The 15,393-nt window shown below is 45.1% G+C and overlaps 1 protein-coding gene across 2 annotated transcripts in view; it reads right to left on the bottom strand.

The window, feature by feature from the left end:
- The window catches only part of LOC126213041 (poly [ADP-ribose] polymerase tankyrase-1-like), an 881,088-nt gene that overhangs the window by 176,064 nt on the left and 689,631 nt on the right, over positions 1 to 15,393 (bottom strand). The window contains exon 2 of one of the 2 annotated variants that reach the window (XM_049940615.1): positions 11,691 to 11,905. The exons of the other annotated variant lie outside the window; for it this stretch is intronic. Within the exon in view, the coding sequence (XP_049796572.1) occupies positions 11,691 to 11,905 (215 nt within the window). The remainder of the gene's footprint in view (positions 1 to 11,690; positions 11,906 to 15,393) is intronic. 2 annotated transcript variants of the gene reach the window in all.

Raw genomic sequence — 15,393 nt, 5'->3', positions numbered from 1 at the left:
GCTTTTTACGTTGAAACCATTGCCTCAGTTCAACACACACTGAAGCCCAAGGCTTATCTTGATCACCTAACTTTATACCAAAATAGGTGAAATATACCTTTTCAACAAAATTGGAAATGTTTCTTTGTTGCTTTTTAATGGTATAGTTACCACAAATGTAGCACAAGCAATGTGGAGAATTTATACATCCTCTGGTAGCCACTGTCCATAGAACAACTTCACAGCACAAGGAAACAGTCACTAGTTTAAAGCAACAACAACAACAACAACACGTGAACATCACAGAGTGAAGAGGAACTGTGAACTCGAGGACAACAGCAGAAGCTCACTGCTCGGTGATGGCGGGGGAAGGGGCAGCACAGCAGACAGGCACTGACATGAAAATACTGCTGGTTTCTCCTGATTACTCTTATTTTGCGTACATCTAGTATAAAAATTCACTCACTAGAGTGCTGAAATATCGAAAAAAGTGAAAACTAGAGAAGCAGTTTCTGAAATAACTGTATGTGATGGAAGTTTTTCACTAATCTTCCCGAAATCAGTGTTGAAAAAACTATGAAAACCACTTGATACATTTCGAACGATTTTTATGTCTCAGACCTGTGTAATCCAAGTTATATATCAGTACGATGTCTAAGATCGTACAAGTACCAACCTATTTGTGTCCACCTTCACCACTTCCAACACCAGAATGAGGCCGCACGAAATGCTCGATAGATTAGGTGATAAAATTGTGTCCTATGACACCGACACTCTTGTTTATATTGACGATGGTACGAATACTGTAGAAACAGGTTGCACGCTTTGTGAATGAACTGACGAGTTTGGTAAAGATGATGACGGTATTGAATGGATAGGAACAGAACCAAACAGTTGTGCATACAAAACGTACAGAGGTAAACAGACTACCAAAATTACAAGGCTTCACTCTTAACTACCGTAGTGCTAAAGGTTTCGAATATGGAAACAATGGCCGAGCTGGTACATGGTTCACAAGACAAAGTCATAATACCCAACAATATGATAACCACACACAAGAAAACAAAGAACTTTGTAAGTACAGCTATAGGTAAGGAATTTAACTGTAACTACGATAAGCTTATGGCTTTAGAAGAGAATACAGAATAATCGATACACTTCCCTGGGTGTTATCAATTAATAATGAAATAAAATCTACATGTATAAATAGAATACAGCTATGCTTTCCGCGAGATTACAGAATGCATTGATGATACTGATTGTTGGTACAGATTGTTGCTGGATGATAAAATAGAGATAACTGAAGAGACACCTATCAACCAGTAAATAATTGAGGTGACATCACAACTGATTTTAAAGGGTGGACACCCTCTAAAATTTTCACGTGTCATTGCAGATAGTCGTTGGACAAATGCGCTCACAGGAAAGTGGTAGCTAAACAGCGACCACGAAAAAGTGCCTGCCGGGCGACGACTGAGCGCTGCCTGGAAATCTCACGAAAGTGGCCGCAAAAAAGTGGACGCAAAATGTCGTTGCAGAAAGGTGGCTGCCGTCTTTTCGTCTAAAACATGTGGGTTCGTGCCATACCACTGCCTTACTTAAAATCGCCACGATTTCGCAAAAAAAAATGACTGCTAAGAAGTGTCTGCCATCTTTTGCGCAAAAAGATGTGAGTTTAAAGAGACGACCACTTTTACGCAAAATGTTCTAAAATTTGCAGTGGGAAGATGCGGAAAATTTTCACGCAGAAACTATGTAAATATTTTTACGAGGAAAACATGTGGAAATGATGAAAATAGTCTTGTCGATACAGTTTTCTTTAAGACCAACAGCGAATTTTTAAAAAGAAAATTGGAAATATTTAAAAGAAAATTTAAGTGGAAATTTTATGAGACAAAAATATTTTTACAAAAAATATTTGAAAACGTTTTTTCAGAAAAAACCACGTCGAAATATTTCTTCAGAAAAAAAAACCGCGTCGAAATATTTCTTCAGAAAAAAGAAAAAAAAAACGCGTCGAAATATTTCTTCAGAAAAAAAAAACGCGTCGAAATATTTCTTCAGAAAAAAAAACCGCGTCGAAATATTTCTTCAGGAAAAAAAACCGCGTCGAAATATTTCTTCAGGAAAAAAAACCGCGTCGAAGTATTTTCAAGTCAGGAACACGTCGAAATATTTTCAAGTCAGGAACACGTCGAAATATTTTCAAGTCAGGAACATGTGGTGTCCCATACCTATGCCTATACTACTGGCATAGTTCGAAACAGTGCTACAAAACTGAAAGAAATCAGGTAACGAAATTTCAAATAAAGCATTGACTCGACAATGCACAGTGAACTGCAGGTTTGTAGATGAGACAAACTTGTCCCATCATTCAGTAAGGAATTTGTTTTTAACATCAACCATTCCCGATCTGAAGATAAATTGGATAAAAGAGGGGACTGACCAATGGCTGGTTAAAGCAAGTTTCTTTTGCTCATTTCTGGTCGGTAAGTTGGTTGGAAATCTATAGTGCTGTGAGAAGTTGGAGGTGCTCTGCCCCCTACGATTCTTTCTCGTGTGCGCCATGTTGCAAGGGCAGTAGGTAGTAGTTACCTCAAAGCAAACGAGAGCAGGAAAATAGGCGTAAGAGAACTACAGCTGTAGTATGAGCACTGCTTCTCACCAATGGCTGGTTAAAGCAAGTTTCTTTTGCTCGTTTCTGGTCTGCGTATAAAAATGATACTTCCTTAGAGCAAACTATCCCTCCTGAAAGGAGTGCGATATTGTGATTTGTATCATTGGAAGATTCAGCCTCTAGGCGTTGTTTGCTCCGTGCCTATAAAACGTATTATCGCATTATCTGAACGTGCACCTCGAAGGAAGACCAGTTTCACGGATTAAGGTCCACGACAGTGTTCACCTTCGATCTCGATGGTGCAAACCTTTGTGACCACCGGGACGCGCTGTTTTTCATTTGGTGCTTGTTGTTCAAGTTACTTATCTGTCCTGAACATTTCTCTAATGTCGACGATGTCTATTTTGTTATGTGTAATACGTGTGTCTCATAGGAGGTTTATATCTGTACCTCTTGGACACTCACTTTCTGTAGCCCTCCTCATGAAGATGGTGAAACATTAGCAGCTAATATTTTTCCCCATCACAACTGTTAATAATATCCAGTGAGCCTCACTGAAGACTGAATGTGAGATCTCGCACTCAAGAGGTTCCCTGTGAGAACTTCCATACAGTTGTATACTCATTCACGTGACGTGTAGGTTTCGGTGAATAGCAGTGCACTGACACCGTGGCTCCAAACCCACTTCCTTCAGAACTAATTTCTAAGATACGTAAACACCATCAACAGCAGCAGTTACATTAAACACACATAAAATGAAGAAATAATTTTTCCTGATAACTGTAAGCTCAGCTTTATCGAAAATTTCAAAAATGCTTAAATTAGACGTTTTTAGTGTAACATTTGGTTGGCGCGGCACTGAGTGTACAAGTCGGCAGCACTCACCGCAGGCGAGAGACGGCCGCGTCGTCTGGAGGCGGCGGAGTGTGGCGGGCAGCCGCGGCAGGAGAGCGTCCGGGGTCGCCGAGTGGCCGCGTGGCAGTGCTGGGACTGCTGGAGCCACGGCCCGCGCTGCAAACAGGGGGCGGCTGTTCAGAGTGGGGCGCGAACCACAGCCCGAACGTAGGGGACAGCGACTGTGCTGCACTGACAGCACGACTGCCGGGCATAGTTTTGGAAGCAGTTCAAGTCAGCTAGCTGTGACTCGCTTGTGAGGTTATTTGGAACCTAATGTATGGAAGCTGAATATCACTAACAGGGGGGGGGGGGGGGGGGACATAGTGGAAACAATCGGCCAAGTTCAGTTATCAATTTACGAGGGTCATTCATTAAGTAATGCCCCACTTTTTGGTCCTCATAACATACTTATAGTGAAGAGTCAGAATTTGGTGACATACATTGACACGTCTTGCCCGTGTCCACTGTAAGACTGACACACTCCTCCTCTTCAAAGTTGTGTTCCCCGTAGAAAATCTTTAAGCGGCCCAAAGAGATGGAAGTCCGAGGGTGCCAGGTCCGGACTGTAGCGTGGATGAGGCAATGCATTCCCGGGCTAGAATTGATCGTTGACCCTCTTGCCATCACATCCACAGAAATGCCGCCATCACAATCCCGGAAGACTGTCACCGTGACTTTTCCAGCAGAGGGGGTCGTCCCTAATTTCTTCTTTTGTCACGAATGAGGGCGGCGCCACTGCATGGACTGCCTTTTTGTTTCTGGCACAAAGTGGTGCTCCCAGCTTTCGTCCCCCATAACAATCGGTGAGCCGTCTGTCTCAAAATGCTCTAATAGTTCAGATGAAATGGCCCTTCTTTGAATCGTGTAGCCCGCTGTGAGCGTTAATCGAATCCATCGCGAGCACCGCTATCTGAATAGCCGAGAGTCTTGATCATTGCAGACGCACTTCCAATGCTGACCGACAACTGTAGAGCCAATTGTCAAGTTTTGATGCACCGGTCGGCACGAATAATGGCACCCGCACGATTCAGCATGTCTGGAGCAGCGGCTGTGGCAGGACGTCCCAAGTGTGGCTGATCGTGGAGCTTGTTTCTGCATTTCCTGAGCGTGCAACTTTCACCACCCGTTGCCCAACTGTGCTATCAATTGCAGCATTGCCACGCACTGCACACAAACGTTTATGGATGTTCACCACGTATTCTCTTCTTGCGCACAAAAACTCAATAACAGCATGCTGCTTGTAGTGGAACTCATATGCAGACGCCATTTTGACGCTGTACTACTGATCTGCCATCTGCCAAAACAGTTCGAAACTGCAATGGCACACAGAAAAAACATCTCATAGGACTTCTGTCTATGTATATTAACGGCTTTTTTAAAATTTAAGGCATTACTTATTGAACGACCCTCGTACAATGAAAAACACATGAAGCTTGACACAGATACACAGGAGTTGTTTGACAAACTGCCATTTTGATTAACAGTGGGTAACTAACATGCAGTATTTTTTGACGCCTGAGGGAATCAAGGAGATGATGGCCAGGAATTACAACAGCTATACTGTAAAACTTACAAAAGAGTTGTTTCAAAATTTGCTTCTGACTAAAGCAGACAGAACCATATATGCACGTAATGTCTCTTGATAGCAGAGGTGATCTTCCTCAAACATCAATTTTCATGTTAAATTAAGCTGGACAAAAGAGACAGAAGAGGTGTGGGAGCCACAAGGGAGGGGGGGGGGGAGGAGAGGGATTCAGGACTGGGGTAAGGAAGGGTGAGGACGGGTGAGGAAGGGGTGAAAATGGAACTAAAGCAGAACTAGCGTCATGGACACTGGGTGAAGACATGCTTACTTCTTACGAGCCTCAGTGTCATTTAAACGATCAACGAACTTATACTCCTGTATCTTCTTTTCCTTCTTATATACTAGGCAATCTGGTGAATGTGGAGAATGATTGCCATGACAATCCACACAGGAGGGGGAACACACGAACTTCCCTCATGGAGTGGACATCCAGTCACCACAGAGAGGGGCCTGCGAACAGCAGGAAGACGTGTCCAAAACACAAGTACTTAAAACACCTCGTAGGAGGTGGGATGTACGGCTTCACGCCACATCAATAAACCATAAACGTTACTTTCTCAGAGAGGGTACCCCCTTCAAAGACCAGGATAAAGGCACCAGTATCAATACGATTGTCTTAGGACCCTTCTGAACATGCCAAACAAAGAAAACACCCTGCCTTCTGATGTTGTCCCGAAGTTCATCAGTTTGAAGGATGAGGTCCCTGTGAAAAATCACACCTTGTACCATATTTAGAGACTGGTGCAAGCTAATGGACACAAGAATTGTGCCAAGATGGTTACAGGCATGAAGGGCCGCAGACTGGCAGCTGAAGCAGTTTTGTTCGGCAACGAACCCGACCGCATCTTGCTCAGGGAGTCCACTTCGCCAAACTTGTCTTCAATGTTCCACAAAAAATAAAGGTTTGGCATTGCTGAAAGTATCCTTATCAGTCCTGGTGCAAACCAGATAGCGGGGAAAAGGTTTCGCCCCTAGCCAATGGGCCTGATCCTCCTCCCAGGGTGTAGCCACGGAAGGGAAGGCCGAAGGGGCAGGAGAAGCAGCACTAAAAGAATCAGTTCCACGCGGAGAGACGGCCGCAGAAGAACGGCCTGAGTTCTGGACCCGTATGCATTTCACTTGGATACTGTCCGCCCTGACACCACCCACTCCGACTAGGGGCTCTCCTCACGTGCGCCACCCAGCCACAGCGAGTGCCGTCTGGCACGGCGGCCATTCCCGGGAGTTCCGATGCTCCAGGACGACAAGCTACCACTGCTAGCCTTACCTGAGGTGGTCACAACTCAGGTATCAGAAGTGTGATCCCTGTGTGTTCAGGGGCCTCAACCGGAAGGGTACATAGCGACCCCACCACACGGGCTGGCTACCGAGCAGGCTATGCACCCTATCATCAGACGACGACGTGAAAGAACAGGTGGAATGAACTAGGAGGGAAAACGTCGGAGACACTAGGTAAGGTGCTCTTACCCAAATGGCTCACACGACGCAATACAAATTTAGTAATGGGAGGCCAATCCCCAGAGGGGGACCACGGAATGCCAAAAGGATGAGCTGATTACGCAACAAAGCCAAATTACAAAACCAACATAACCAGGAGGATAGCGGGGCCAACATAAGCAAGGACACCAAGAGAGGGAGAGGAGGGGGCAAAGGAGCAAGGAGAGGAAAGGAGGGTAAGGGCAAGGAAATGCAGCCCTGGAAAGAAGAAAGACTGCACTAGCTTGGCACCCCGTGCTCACCATGCAAGTACTCATGAAAGAATCTTGAGACACCCCAGTCAACAGCTTTGTCAAAAGTGGGTGGAGCAGCAGACAGGTTCAGGACACTCTTGCCATTGGGTTTGGAAGCTTCCACTTAAGGCAGATGAATCAGCAATGATAAAAGGCATGAGGATGCAGAAGACAATGGAAACCACTGCATTAGACACATGAAGTGCATCAACAGGAGATGTGGCCGGTAACTGACAAAAGTATCATGATGATCTTGGCAAGAGATTCCTGCCTAGTGCCTATTTGGATACCTGGGGAGACTGCCGTGACCACGAGAAAAATATTGAATGACCAACAAAAGGATGACATTATATGAGTCGAGACGTGGAACGTAAGGAGTTTGAATGCAATAGGAAAGCCAGACAATAACAAAAGGGAAATGCTAAGGCTCGATCTGGATACTGTGGTGGTCACTGAAGTGAAATGGAAAGAAGGCAAGGACTTCTGGCCAGAAGAGAATAGGGTTATACCCACAGCAGCAGAAAATGGCGGAACAGGAGTAGGATTCATTATGAGTAGGAAGGTGGGGCAGACAGTGAGCTACTGTGAACAGTTCGGTGACAGGGTTCTTCTCAACAGAATCGACAGGAAACCAACACCAGCATAGACAATGATAGTTAAGGTATACATGCAGACATCACAAGTTGACAATGAACTATATGATGATACTCAACACTTAATCCAGTATGTAAAGGGAGATGAAAATCTAATAGTTGGGGGTGGGGGGTGGGGGTGGGGTGGGGGTGGGGGACAAAAATGCAGTTGTAGGGGAAAGAGTAAAAGAAAGGGTTACAGGAGAAGACAGACTTGGTACTAGGAATGAGAGAGAAGAAAGACTAGTTGACATGTACAATAAATTTCAGCTAGCAATAGCGAATACTCTCTTCGACTCACAAGAGGAGGTGATACACTTGGAAAAGGATGCGAGATATGCGAAGATTTCAGTTACGTAGCATCTTCTTCATCTTCAGGCAGAGATTCAGAAATCGGATACTGGACTGTTAGGTGTACCCAGAAGCATATACGGATGCAGATCACAATTTAGTAGTGATGAGTAGGCTGAAGTTTAAGAGACTAGCAAGGAAGAATCAGTGTGCAAAAAAGTGGGATATAGTAGTACTAAGGGATGAAGAGTCTCTGTGGTTATAGATACTACCATAATGAACAGCTCAGGAGGTAGCATAGTTGAAGAGGAATGGATATCTCTTCAAATAATCACAGAGGCTGGAAAGGAAGAAAGCAGCTAATTGCAAAGAAACCGTGGGCAACAGAAGAAATACTTCAGTTGATGAATGAAGGAAGTACATAAATGCTCAGGGAAATTCAGAAATACAGACATACAAGTCACTTAAAAATGAGAAATGGGAAGTGCACAGAAGCTAAGGCAATATGAACACAAAAAAGAGAAGAAATCTGAAAGGAAATGGCTGTTGGGATCATTCAACATATAGAAAAGCCGAACAAACTTTGGTGAAATTAAAGCACAGAAGGTAACATTAAGACTGCGACTGTTAAATGCACAGAAGAGAGCAGTTAGTAGGAAATTCCTGTATGATGGGGAAGACTTGGCTAATGTCGTAATAGAAGGAGAAACAGGAGTTGATATGTAGAAGGTATGTGGTCTAGTATTAGTCAGAATTTAAAAGAGCTTCAGAAAATTTAATATTAAATAAGGCACAAGGAATATACAACATTCCATAAGATTTTCTAAAATGATTGGGGAAGTGGTAACAAAGTAACTATTCACATTAGTGTGTAGAATGTGAGTCTGGCAATGTACCAACTGACTTTCCGAACAAGATCATCCACACAATTGCAAAGATTGCGACAGTTGACAAATGGGAGAATTACCACATCATCAGTTTACCAGCTCGTGCATCCAAGTTGCTGACAAGAATAATATACAGAAGAATGAAAAAGAAAACTGAAGTTCTGTTAAGCGTCAATTGATTTGACTTTAGGGAAGGTAGAAGCACTAGAGGCAGTTGTGATGTTGCTGTTGATAATGGAAGCACAACTGAAGAAACATCACAGCACGTTCATAGGATCTGTCGACCTGGAAAATGTGTTCGACAATGTTAACTTGTGAAGATGTACGAAACTCTCAGAAAATTAAGGGTAAGCTGTAATAATACTCATAATATTCAATATTTACAAGAGCCAAGAGGAAACAATGAGACTGGAAGACCAAGAACAGAGTGCTCGGATTAAAAAGTGTGGAAGACAGGGACACAGTTGCTTTCCCCTACTGTTCGATCTATACACCAAAGAAGCAATGACAGAAATAAATGGAAGGTTCAAGAGTGGAATTAAAATTCGAGATGAAACGGTATCAATGATAAGATCCACTGATGACATAGCTATCCTTAGTGAAAGTTAGGAATAATTACAGGGCACGCTGAATGGAATGAACAGGCTAATGAATACGGAATATGAATTGAGATTAAATCAAAGGAGGAAAACTTAATGAGAAGTAGCAAAAATGAGAACAGTGATGAACTTATCAGGATTGATGAGCACAAAGTAAATGTAGTTAAGAAGTCCTGCTACCTATACAGCAAAGTAAGCACTAACAGAGGGAGCAAGGAGTGCATGAAGAAACAGTACCAAAGGTAAAATGGCATTTCTGGCTGAGAGAAGTCTACTAGTATCAAACACGGATGTTAATGTGAGGAAGAAATTTGTGGAATTGTACGTTTGGAGCACAACATTTTATGGTAGTGAAACATGAACTGTAGAAAACTTGGAAGAGAATGGAAGCATTTGAGATGTGGTGCTACAAAGAACATTGAAAATTAGGTGGACTGGTAAGGTAATCAATGAGGGGATCTCTCCACAGAATTGGCAAGGAAAGGAATATATGGAAAACATTGAGAAGAGTAAGGGATAGGATGATAGGTCATCTGTTAAAACTTCCATTGTGCTAGAAAGCTAAACAGAGCAAATACTGTAGAGCAAGACACAGATTGAAACACTCAGAAAATAATTGAGCATGTACGTTGCAGGTGCTACGGTCAGAAGAGTGATGGAAAAAATAAGAAAAGACGAGGAACAGCAGCTTGCTACGAATGTAGAGAAATGTAAGTTAATTCGGATGAGTAGCAAAAATATCGTATCAATATTGACGTTGTGGGAAATATATCAGACTCCAACAGATGGGATATGAAATGAAATCTGCTGTACCCTAGGAGAGGAAAACGTGGTGGGATTCGCTGAGTGGCCTCTGGTAATGCCACGGACGATTTGAAGCAAGACAGAAGGGCATACATTTGGCACCCCCTGCTGCAGCATGCACTGGAGTGAGTTAAAAGTACACACCGTTCCTGCATGTTTGTAAGGGGGTACGTGCAGCACATATTCCAGGCGTTGGCTGAACAGAGGGGAGAAGGAAATGTGGCTGGAAGGCCCAGCATTGTGTGCGACCATGTTGCCTTGTTGACTGCATTATTCTTTTGTTGTTTGGTTCAAGTGACTCTCAGCAGTATGGGACTGAACATCTGAGGTCATCAGTCCCCTATACTTAGAACTACTTAAACCCAACTAACCAAAGGACATCACACACATCCACACCCAAGGCAAGATTCCAACCCGCGACCACAGCAGCAGTGCAGTTCTGGACTGAAGTGCCTGGAACAGCTCTGCCACAGCAGCAGGCCTGTTGTTTGGTCATGGAGTGTCTGGGCAGCCCCTGTGCTTAGACCATGTTGTTTACTGCACACACAACCATATGCTACTCTGGAGTCTGGCATATTTCATGTGGTGTGCGTTTTAAGTTGTACCACCACTGTACTGTTTGGGGGGTAACAAAATAAGTTTTGTACTGAAGTTGCTGGCCTATTGCACACATATACTGAGGAAATGGAAGCCAATTACTGCCATACTGTCCTATACAGTGACACACGCTGTGGCAATGTGACTGACACCAGATCTCTATTACCGCGACTGACACATCGCACTTCTGAGTAGCCATTCTATGCTTGAGGGACAGACCTTTAACGCGATCGTCAGTACTGCTCCAAGGCCGTCACCTAAGTCAGCACCTCACGGGATGTTCGTGCAGCAGCTGGCAGTCGCAGCTTTCACAATCAACCTGTGCCCAGGTCTGGCTGTCAGAGCCGCCTCGGCCGCTGAATGCACACTGCGAGGCATCAGTGTGGCACTCGTGTTGTGACAGTAGTATGCTTTGCTATGCGTAGAAGTTACAGCAGGTCAGTATCTGCCACACGGGTACAAGATAAATGCAAAACTGAATACGTTGCTGTCCTCCTCGACATGTCGCAGAATACTAAAATCTTTCTGGTGCTGAGGAACATACATAATAATCTTCAACTTCCCTTTATGCAGCATGATGCCAGTTGGAGCTATCATACTGTCAACTGCAGCAGTGGCACCGAACAACTGATGGCTACTTTTAGTAAAGCTGCCCCACATCACAGCACGAGCATTCATCTGGTCGGCTACAATCTGCACCAGTCACTGTGTCCGTTTTGTGCCCACAGCAGTAGTCTCACTTGCTAGGTACACTATCAAAAGATCTCTTGTTCAAAGGCTTGAAGCCAAAATCTAGATGAATGGGCTCTACGCATGCTTTATAAGAGAACTAATCAAATGAGGACGGATTTATTCAACACTGAAATTATCCCCTCTACGATTTGTTTACTTAACATAACTGCTAACAAAAAAGAGCTGAATATGGAGCTTTGATAAACCAGTCATGACAGGACAATGACAGCATTGTGAGCTATAAGGAGATACAGTCACAAATATTGTAGTGTTAGGAACACACACACACACACACAAATATTATTGTTGAAGACAGAATAACGTCTTGCCCCGGGCTCACCTGGTTTCTGCTGGTGGCTCACCAAGCAGCCGACTGACTTCGACGATGTCTTTTGGGTACTCGAGCACGGCGTCTGCCCAGCCCTGCGTCGCCATTACTTTATAGTCGTGGGCCCTTATGAAGTGGACGGCGGCCGCAGTTAGGCTGGGGCACGAGTGCCTCACCGCCAGCACAGCTGCAGCCGCCGCCGTCTCCACCTCCAGCTGCGCCGCCACCTGCTGTTCGCAGGCAGCCTTCAGGGCTGACAGGCCGTATTTGTCGGCTGCCGTCAACAGCTCCCGGGCCGTGTCGGTCAGCTGGGGTGCCTGCAGGGTGTACATGTAAGACAGCAGCTGCCTGAGGACGGGGCCCTCCACGTCAGCGATTCTGACTTCACCGCAGCTGGCCTCCAGCGTGTCGTGCTGGAACATAGCTCGGAACACGGGGCTCCTCTCTTCCAGGACCGCGCGGTGCGCCGCCAGCCGCGTCTCTCCCGCCACCAGCGTCACGACCGCGCCTTCGCCCGCGTCTAGCAGGGCGCCCAGGTCCACGGCCGCCGTCCTCTGAACCTCAGCAGCTGACGACATGACGGAAGGTCCTGAAACACGGCGCCACCGAGCTGACCTTAAAAGGCACACTCGACACTTGTACAACGCGCATGCAGACCAGTACAACAGTTGCTAATTTTTTTTAAATTTTTTTTTGTTGTGGATTTAGGGCGCACAACTACAATGGTCATTAGCACCCAGACTACGTTAGGAATGCACTGCGAGGCACAAGGTTAAAACAGCAACTAAAAGGGAAAACACGATAAAAGACAGATTGACAGGCATAGGATTAAAAAACCAGCATAATCAAATGTCCTTAGACAGGTTTGTCAAGTGGATAAAACGAAGAACGCGAGCAGCTGCTCCTGGGTCATCCGATAAAATGGCATCCAGAGTACATGGCAGGCCAAGATCAACACGCAGTGTATTAAAATTCGGACAGGACGTTAAAATGTGGCATACCGTCAGCAATTCCCCACACGGGCAGAACAGCACTGGCGCAGCCGTCAGCAGATGGCGATGGCTGAACCGGCAGTGTCCAATTCGTAACCGGGCCAAAACGACCTCCTCCCGCCGAGAAGGGCGTAAGTGCAGCCCATTCGGCATGCCACAGCGATAAAATGCGCTGACAAATGACCTTGCTACAATCCCATGAAGGGACACAACAAGAAGCTGTCCGAGGCTGGAGGACCGCAGCCTTGGCCACGGCATCTGCAGCTTCGTTCCCAGGGTTACCGACATGGCTAGGAACCCAAATAAAGGTAACCAGAGAACCGTCGTCCGACAGCTGCTGAACAGAGCGTTGGATCCGGTGCACGAAAGGGTGAACCGGATACGGATCACTGAGGCTCTGGATGGCGCTCAGGGAATCGGAGCAGATGACATAAGCAGAATGTCGGTGGCGGCAGATGTAAAGGACAGCCTGGTAGAGGGCAAAGAGCTCAGCTGTGAAGACCGAACAATGGCCATGGAGCCGGTATTTGACACTGTGTGCCCCGACAATGAAAGAACACCCGACACCGTCATTGGTCTTAGAGCCATCTGTATAAATGAATATCATATTAATGAACTTCGAACGAAGTTCGACAAAACGGGAGCAGTATACCGAAGTGGGGGTAACCTCCTTTGGGAGCGAGCTGAGGTCAAGGTGAACGCGAACCTGAGCCTGGAGCCAAGGTGGCGTTTGGCCCCCGCCCACTCGAAAGGTTGCAGGGAGTGAAAAATCAAGGTGCTGAAGGAGACGACGAAAGCAAACTCCAGGGAGTAGCAGGGCAGAGACATGCAACCTGTATTAACGGCCGAGTCATCAAAAAAGGAACGATAAGACGGGTGGTCGGGCATTGACAATAGCTGACAGGCATAGCGACAAAGGAAGGCAAGGAGGAGAAGGCAAGGGAAAAAGTAAAGAAGACAGTGACAGGGAAAAGGACAAAGAAAGGAACCAAACAAAGGAAGGAAGAAACCAAAATAAGTGAAAAACCAAAATGACCACAAATATAAGTCGTGGAACGGTCCGTCTCCGGTCGCAGGCTCAAACTACCCCCTTGAGGGGGAGGGACTCCTTTTAGTCACCTCTTATGACAGGCAGGAATACCTCAGGCCGATTCTAACCCCCGGACCCACAGGGGGAGCAGTTGCTAAATGTTGTGTACCAGTGATCCATTATGATGTCACGATATCCTGTCTGTGTAAAACTCTTGCCACACATGATGAGCTACGTATCTCCGACAGCACAGCTTTCAAGATTTCCCATACCGCTGCAGCACCCTGATTTTGGACATGTCCTCAGAAAGTGTGCAGACCTCATTCCCCAACTTATTTCTGCAGAGTAGGGTTGCTCAATCACGATATCTTTCGAAACGGAGATAGTAACTGTCTCAATCTCTCTAGTTATTTACAGGAAGAATGACTTGACACTTGGTATGTGTATTGTTCTGCTTTTTACAGCTATTTCTGCAAGTCTTGTAGGAGCTGCCTCACACAGTGGACAGACAATCTGCTACAAGAGTTGGGGGTGACTTAATGGCAAACACTGCTACGGGGTTGCTGTGGCACCCAAACTGAATCCTCCGACATTTCGGACAGATTCCAACAAGACAACACCGAACCGTCAACTGGTGAACTCTTAGCAATTCGTACAGAATTCTCTCTTCCAGTTAGCTGAGACGTGCTATCATTTTGTTGCTGATGTCAGACAGCCACAATACAGGAAACTGTTCTCTTAACACCAACACGTGCTAAAGCCATCACTGATAGGATAAGCGGGTTCGTTGTGAAGTTAAATCAGTAAGGCCAAATGTATCATGGACACAGTGCTTTCTACACCAACAGGCTCTGGCAGCCACGGTTTTACCTCCTGATCTGAAAGACGTGCTTAAAGAAAGTGATCAAAGCTCTGAAGTCAATTAAAGATAAAGTGTTGCAAACGACTGTTTAGAATCATCATAATCTCCTCAGATTTGGTAGCTTTCCAAAGGAGACGTATTGACGAATTCTGGAACTAGAAGCTGAATTTTAAGAACATTAAAACAAGATTCCAAATCTTTTTATTTGAATTATTTCTGTGATCCTGTTTCACTAGTGAAGTAAGTATTACTCGCATATCATTTTAATGACCTAAATATTACAGAATAGAGCCTCCAAGGGAGAGAAGAAAACGAATATAAAGGCGAAGGATAAAATCTAAGCAGTCCTCGCAAAACTCCGTTTGAGGTCAACGTCTTTACGGAAGGCAGTGTTTCAGTCTGTCCCTGACTTTCAGAAGACTGCCAGAGAGAAGTGGGCCAGTTGGTGGTGTGAGTTCTCACATTCCTTGCACGGTGCACAGCTTGACTAACTTTGGAGAAAAACTATTAATTTACTTTCCAGTACTGAGCTCTCAAGCTAACAGTGGGCATAGATGGATGCAAAATCCTTTTGCAGCTATGTCAGTACAACTGAGCGATCTAACACGAAGATGACAAACAGTCTTTGCTTTGGACATCATGCTAACAACAAAATTTAATTCGTAGAAGATTCACGTGTTCTGCATGAAGAGGAAAGATGAATATCCACAGCTGGAGAGCGAAGCTTTAGAATTCTTAGTGTCATTCACTATTTCCTAGTTACACAAATTGGCACTCTTCAATGGTGAACATGAAAACTAAGATCAGAAATAGGCTTCCATTAGGAAACGA

This window comes from Schistocerca nitens, chromosome 11, assembly GCF_023898315.1.
Source record: "Schistocerca nitens isolate TAMUIC-IGC-003100 chromosome 11, iqSchNite1.1, whole genome shotgun sequence".
NCBI classification, from domain to species: Eukaryota; Metazoa; Arthropoda; class Insecta; order Orthoptera; family Acrididae; genus Schistocerca; species Schistocerca nitens.
Note: the sequence above shows the minus strand (reverse complement) of the source record. Positions and strands in the feature narration are given on the sequence as shown.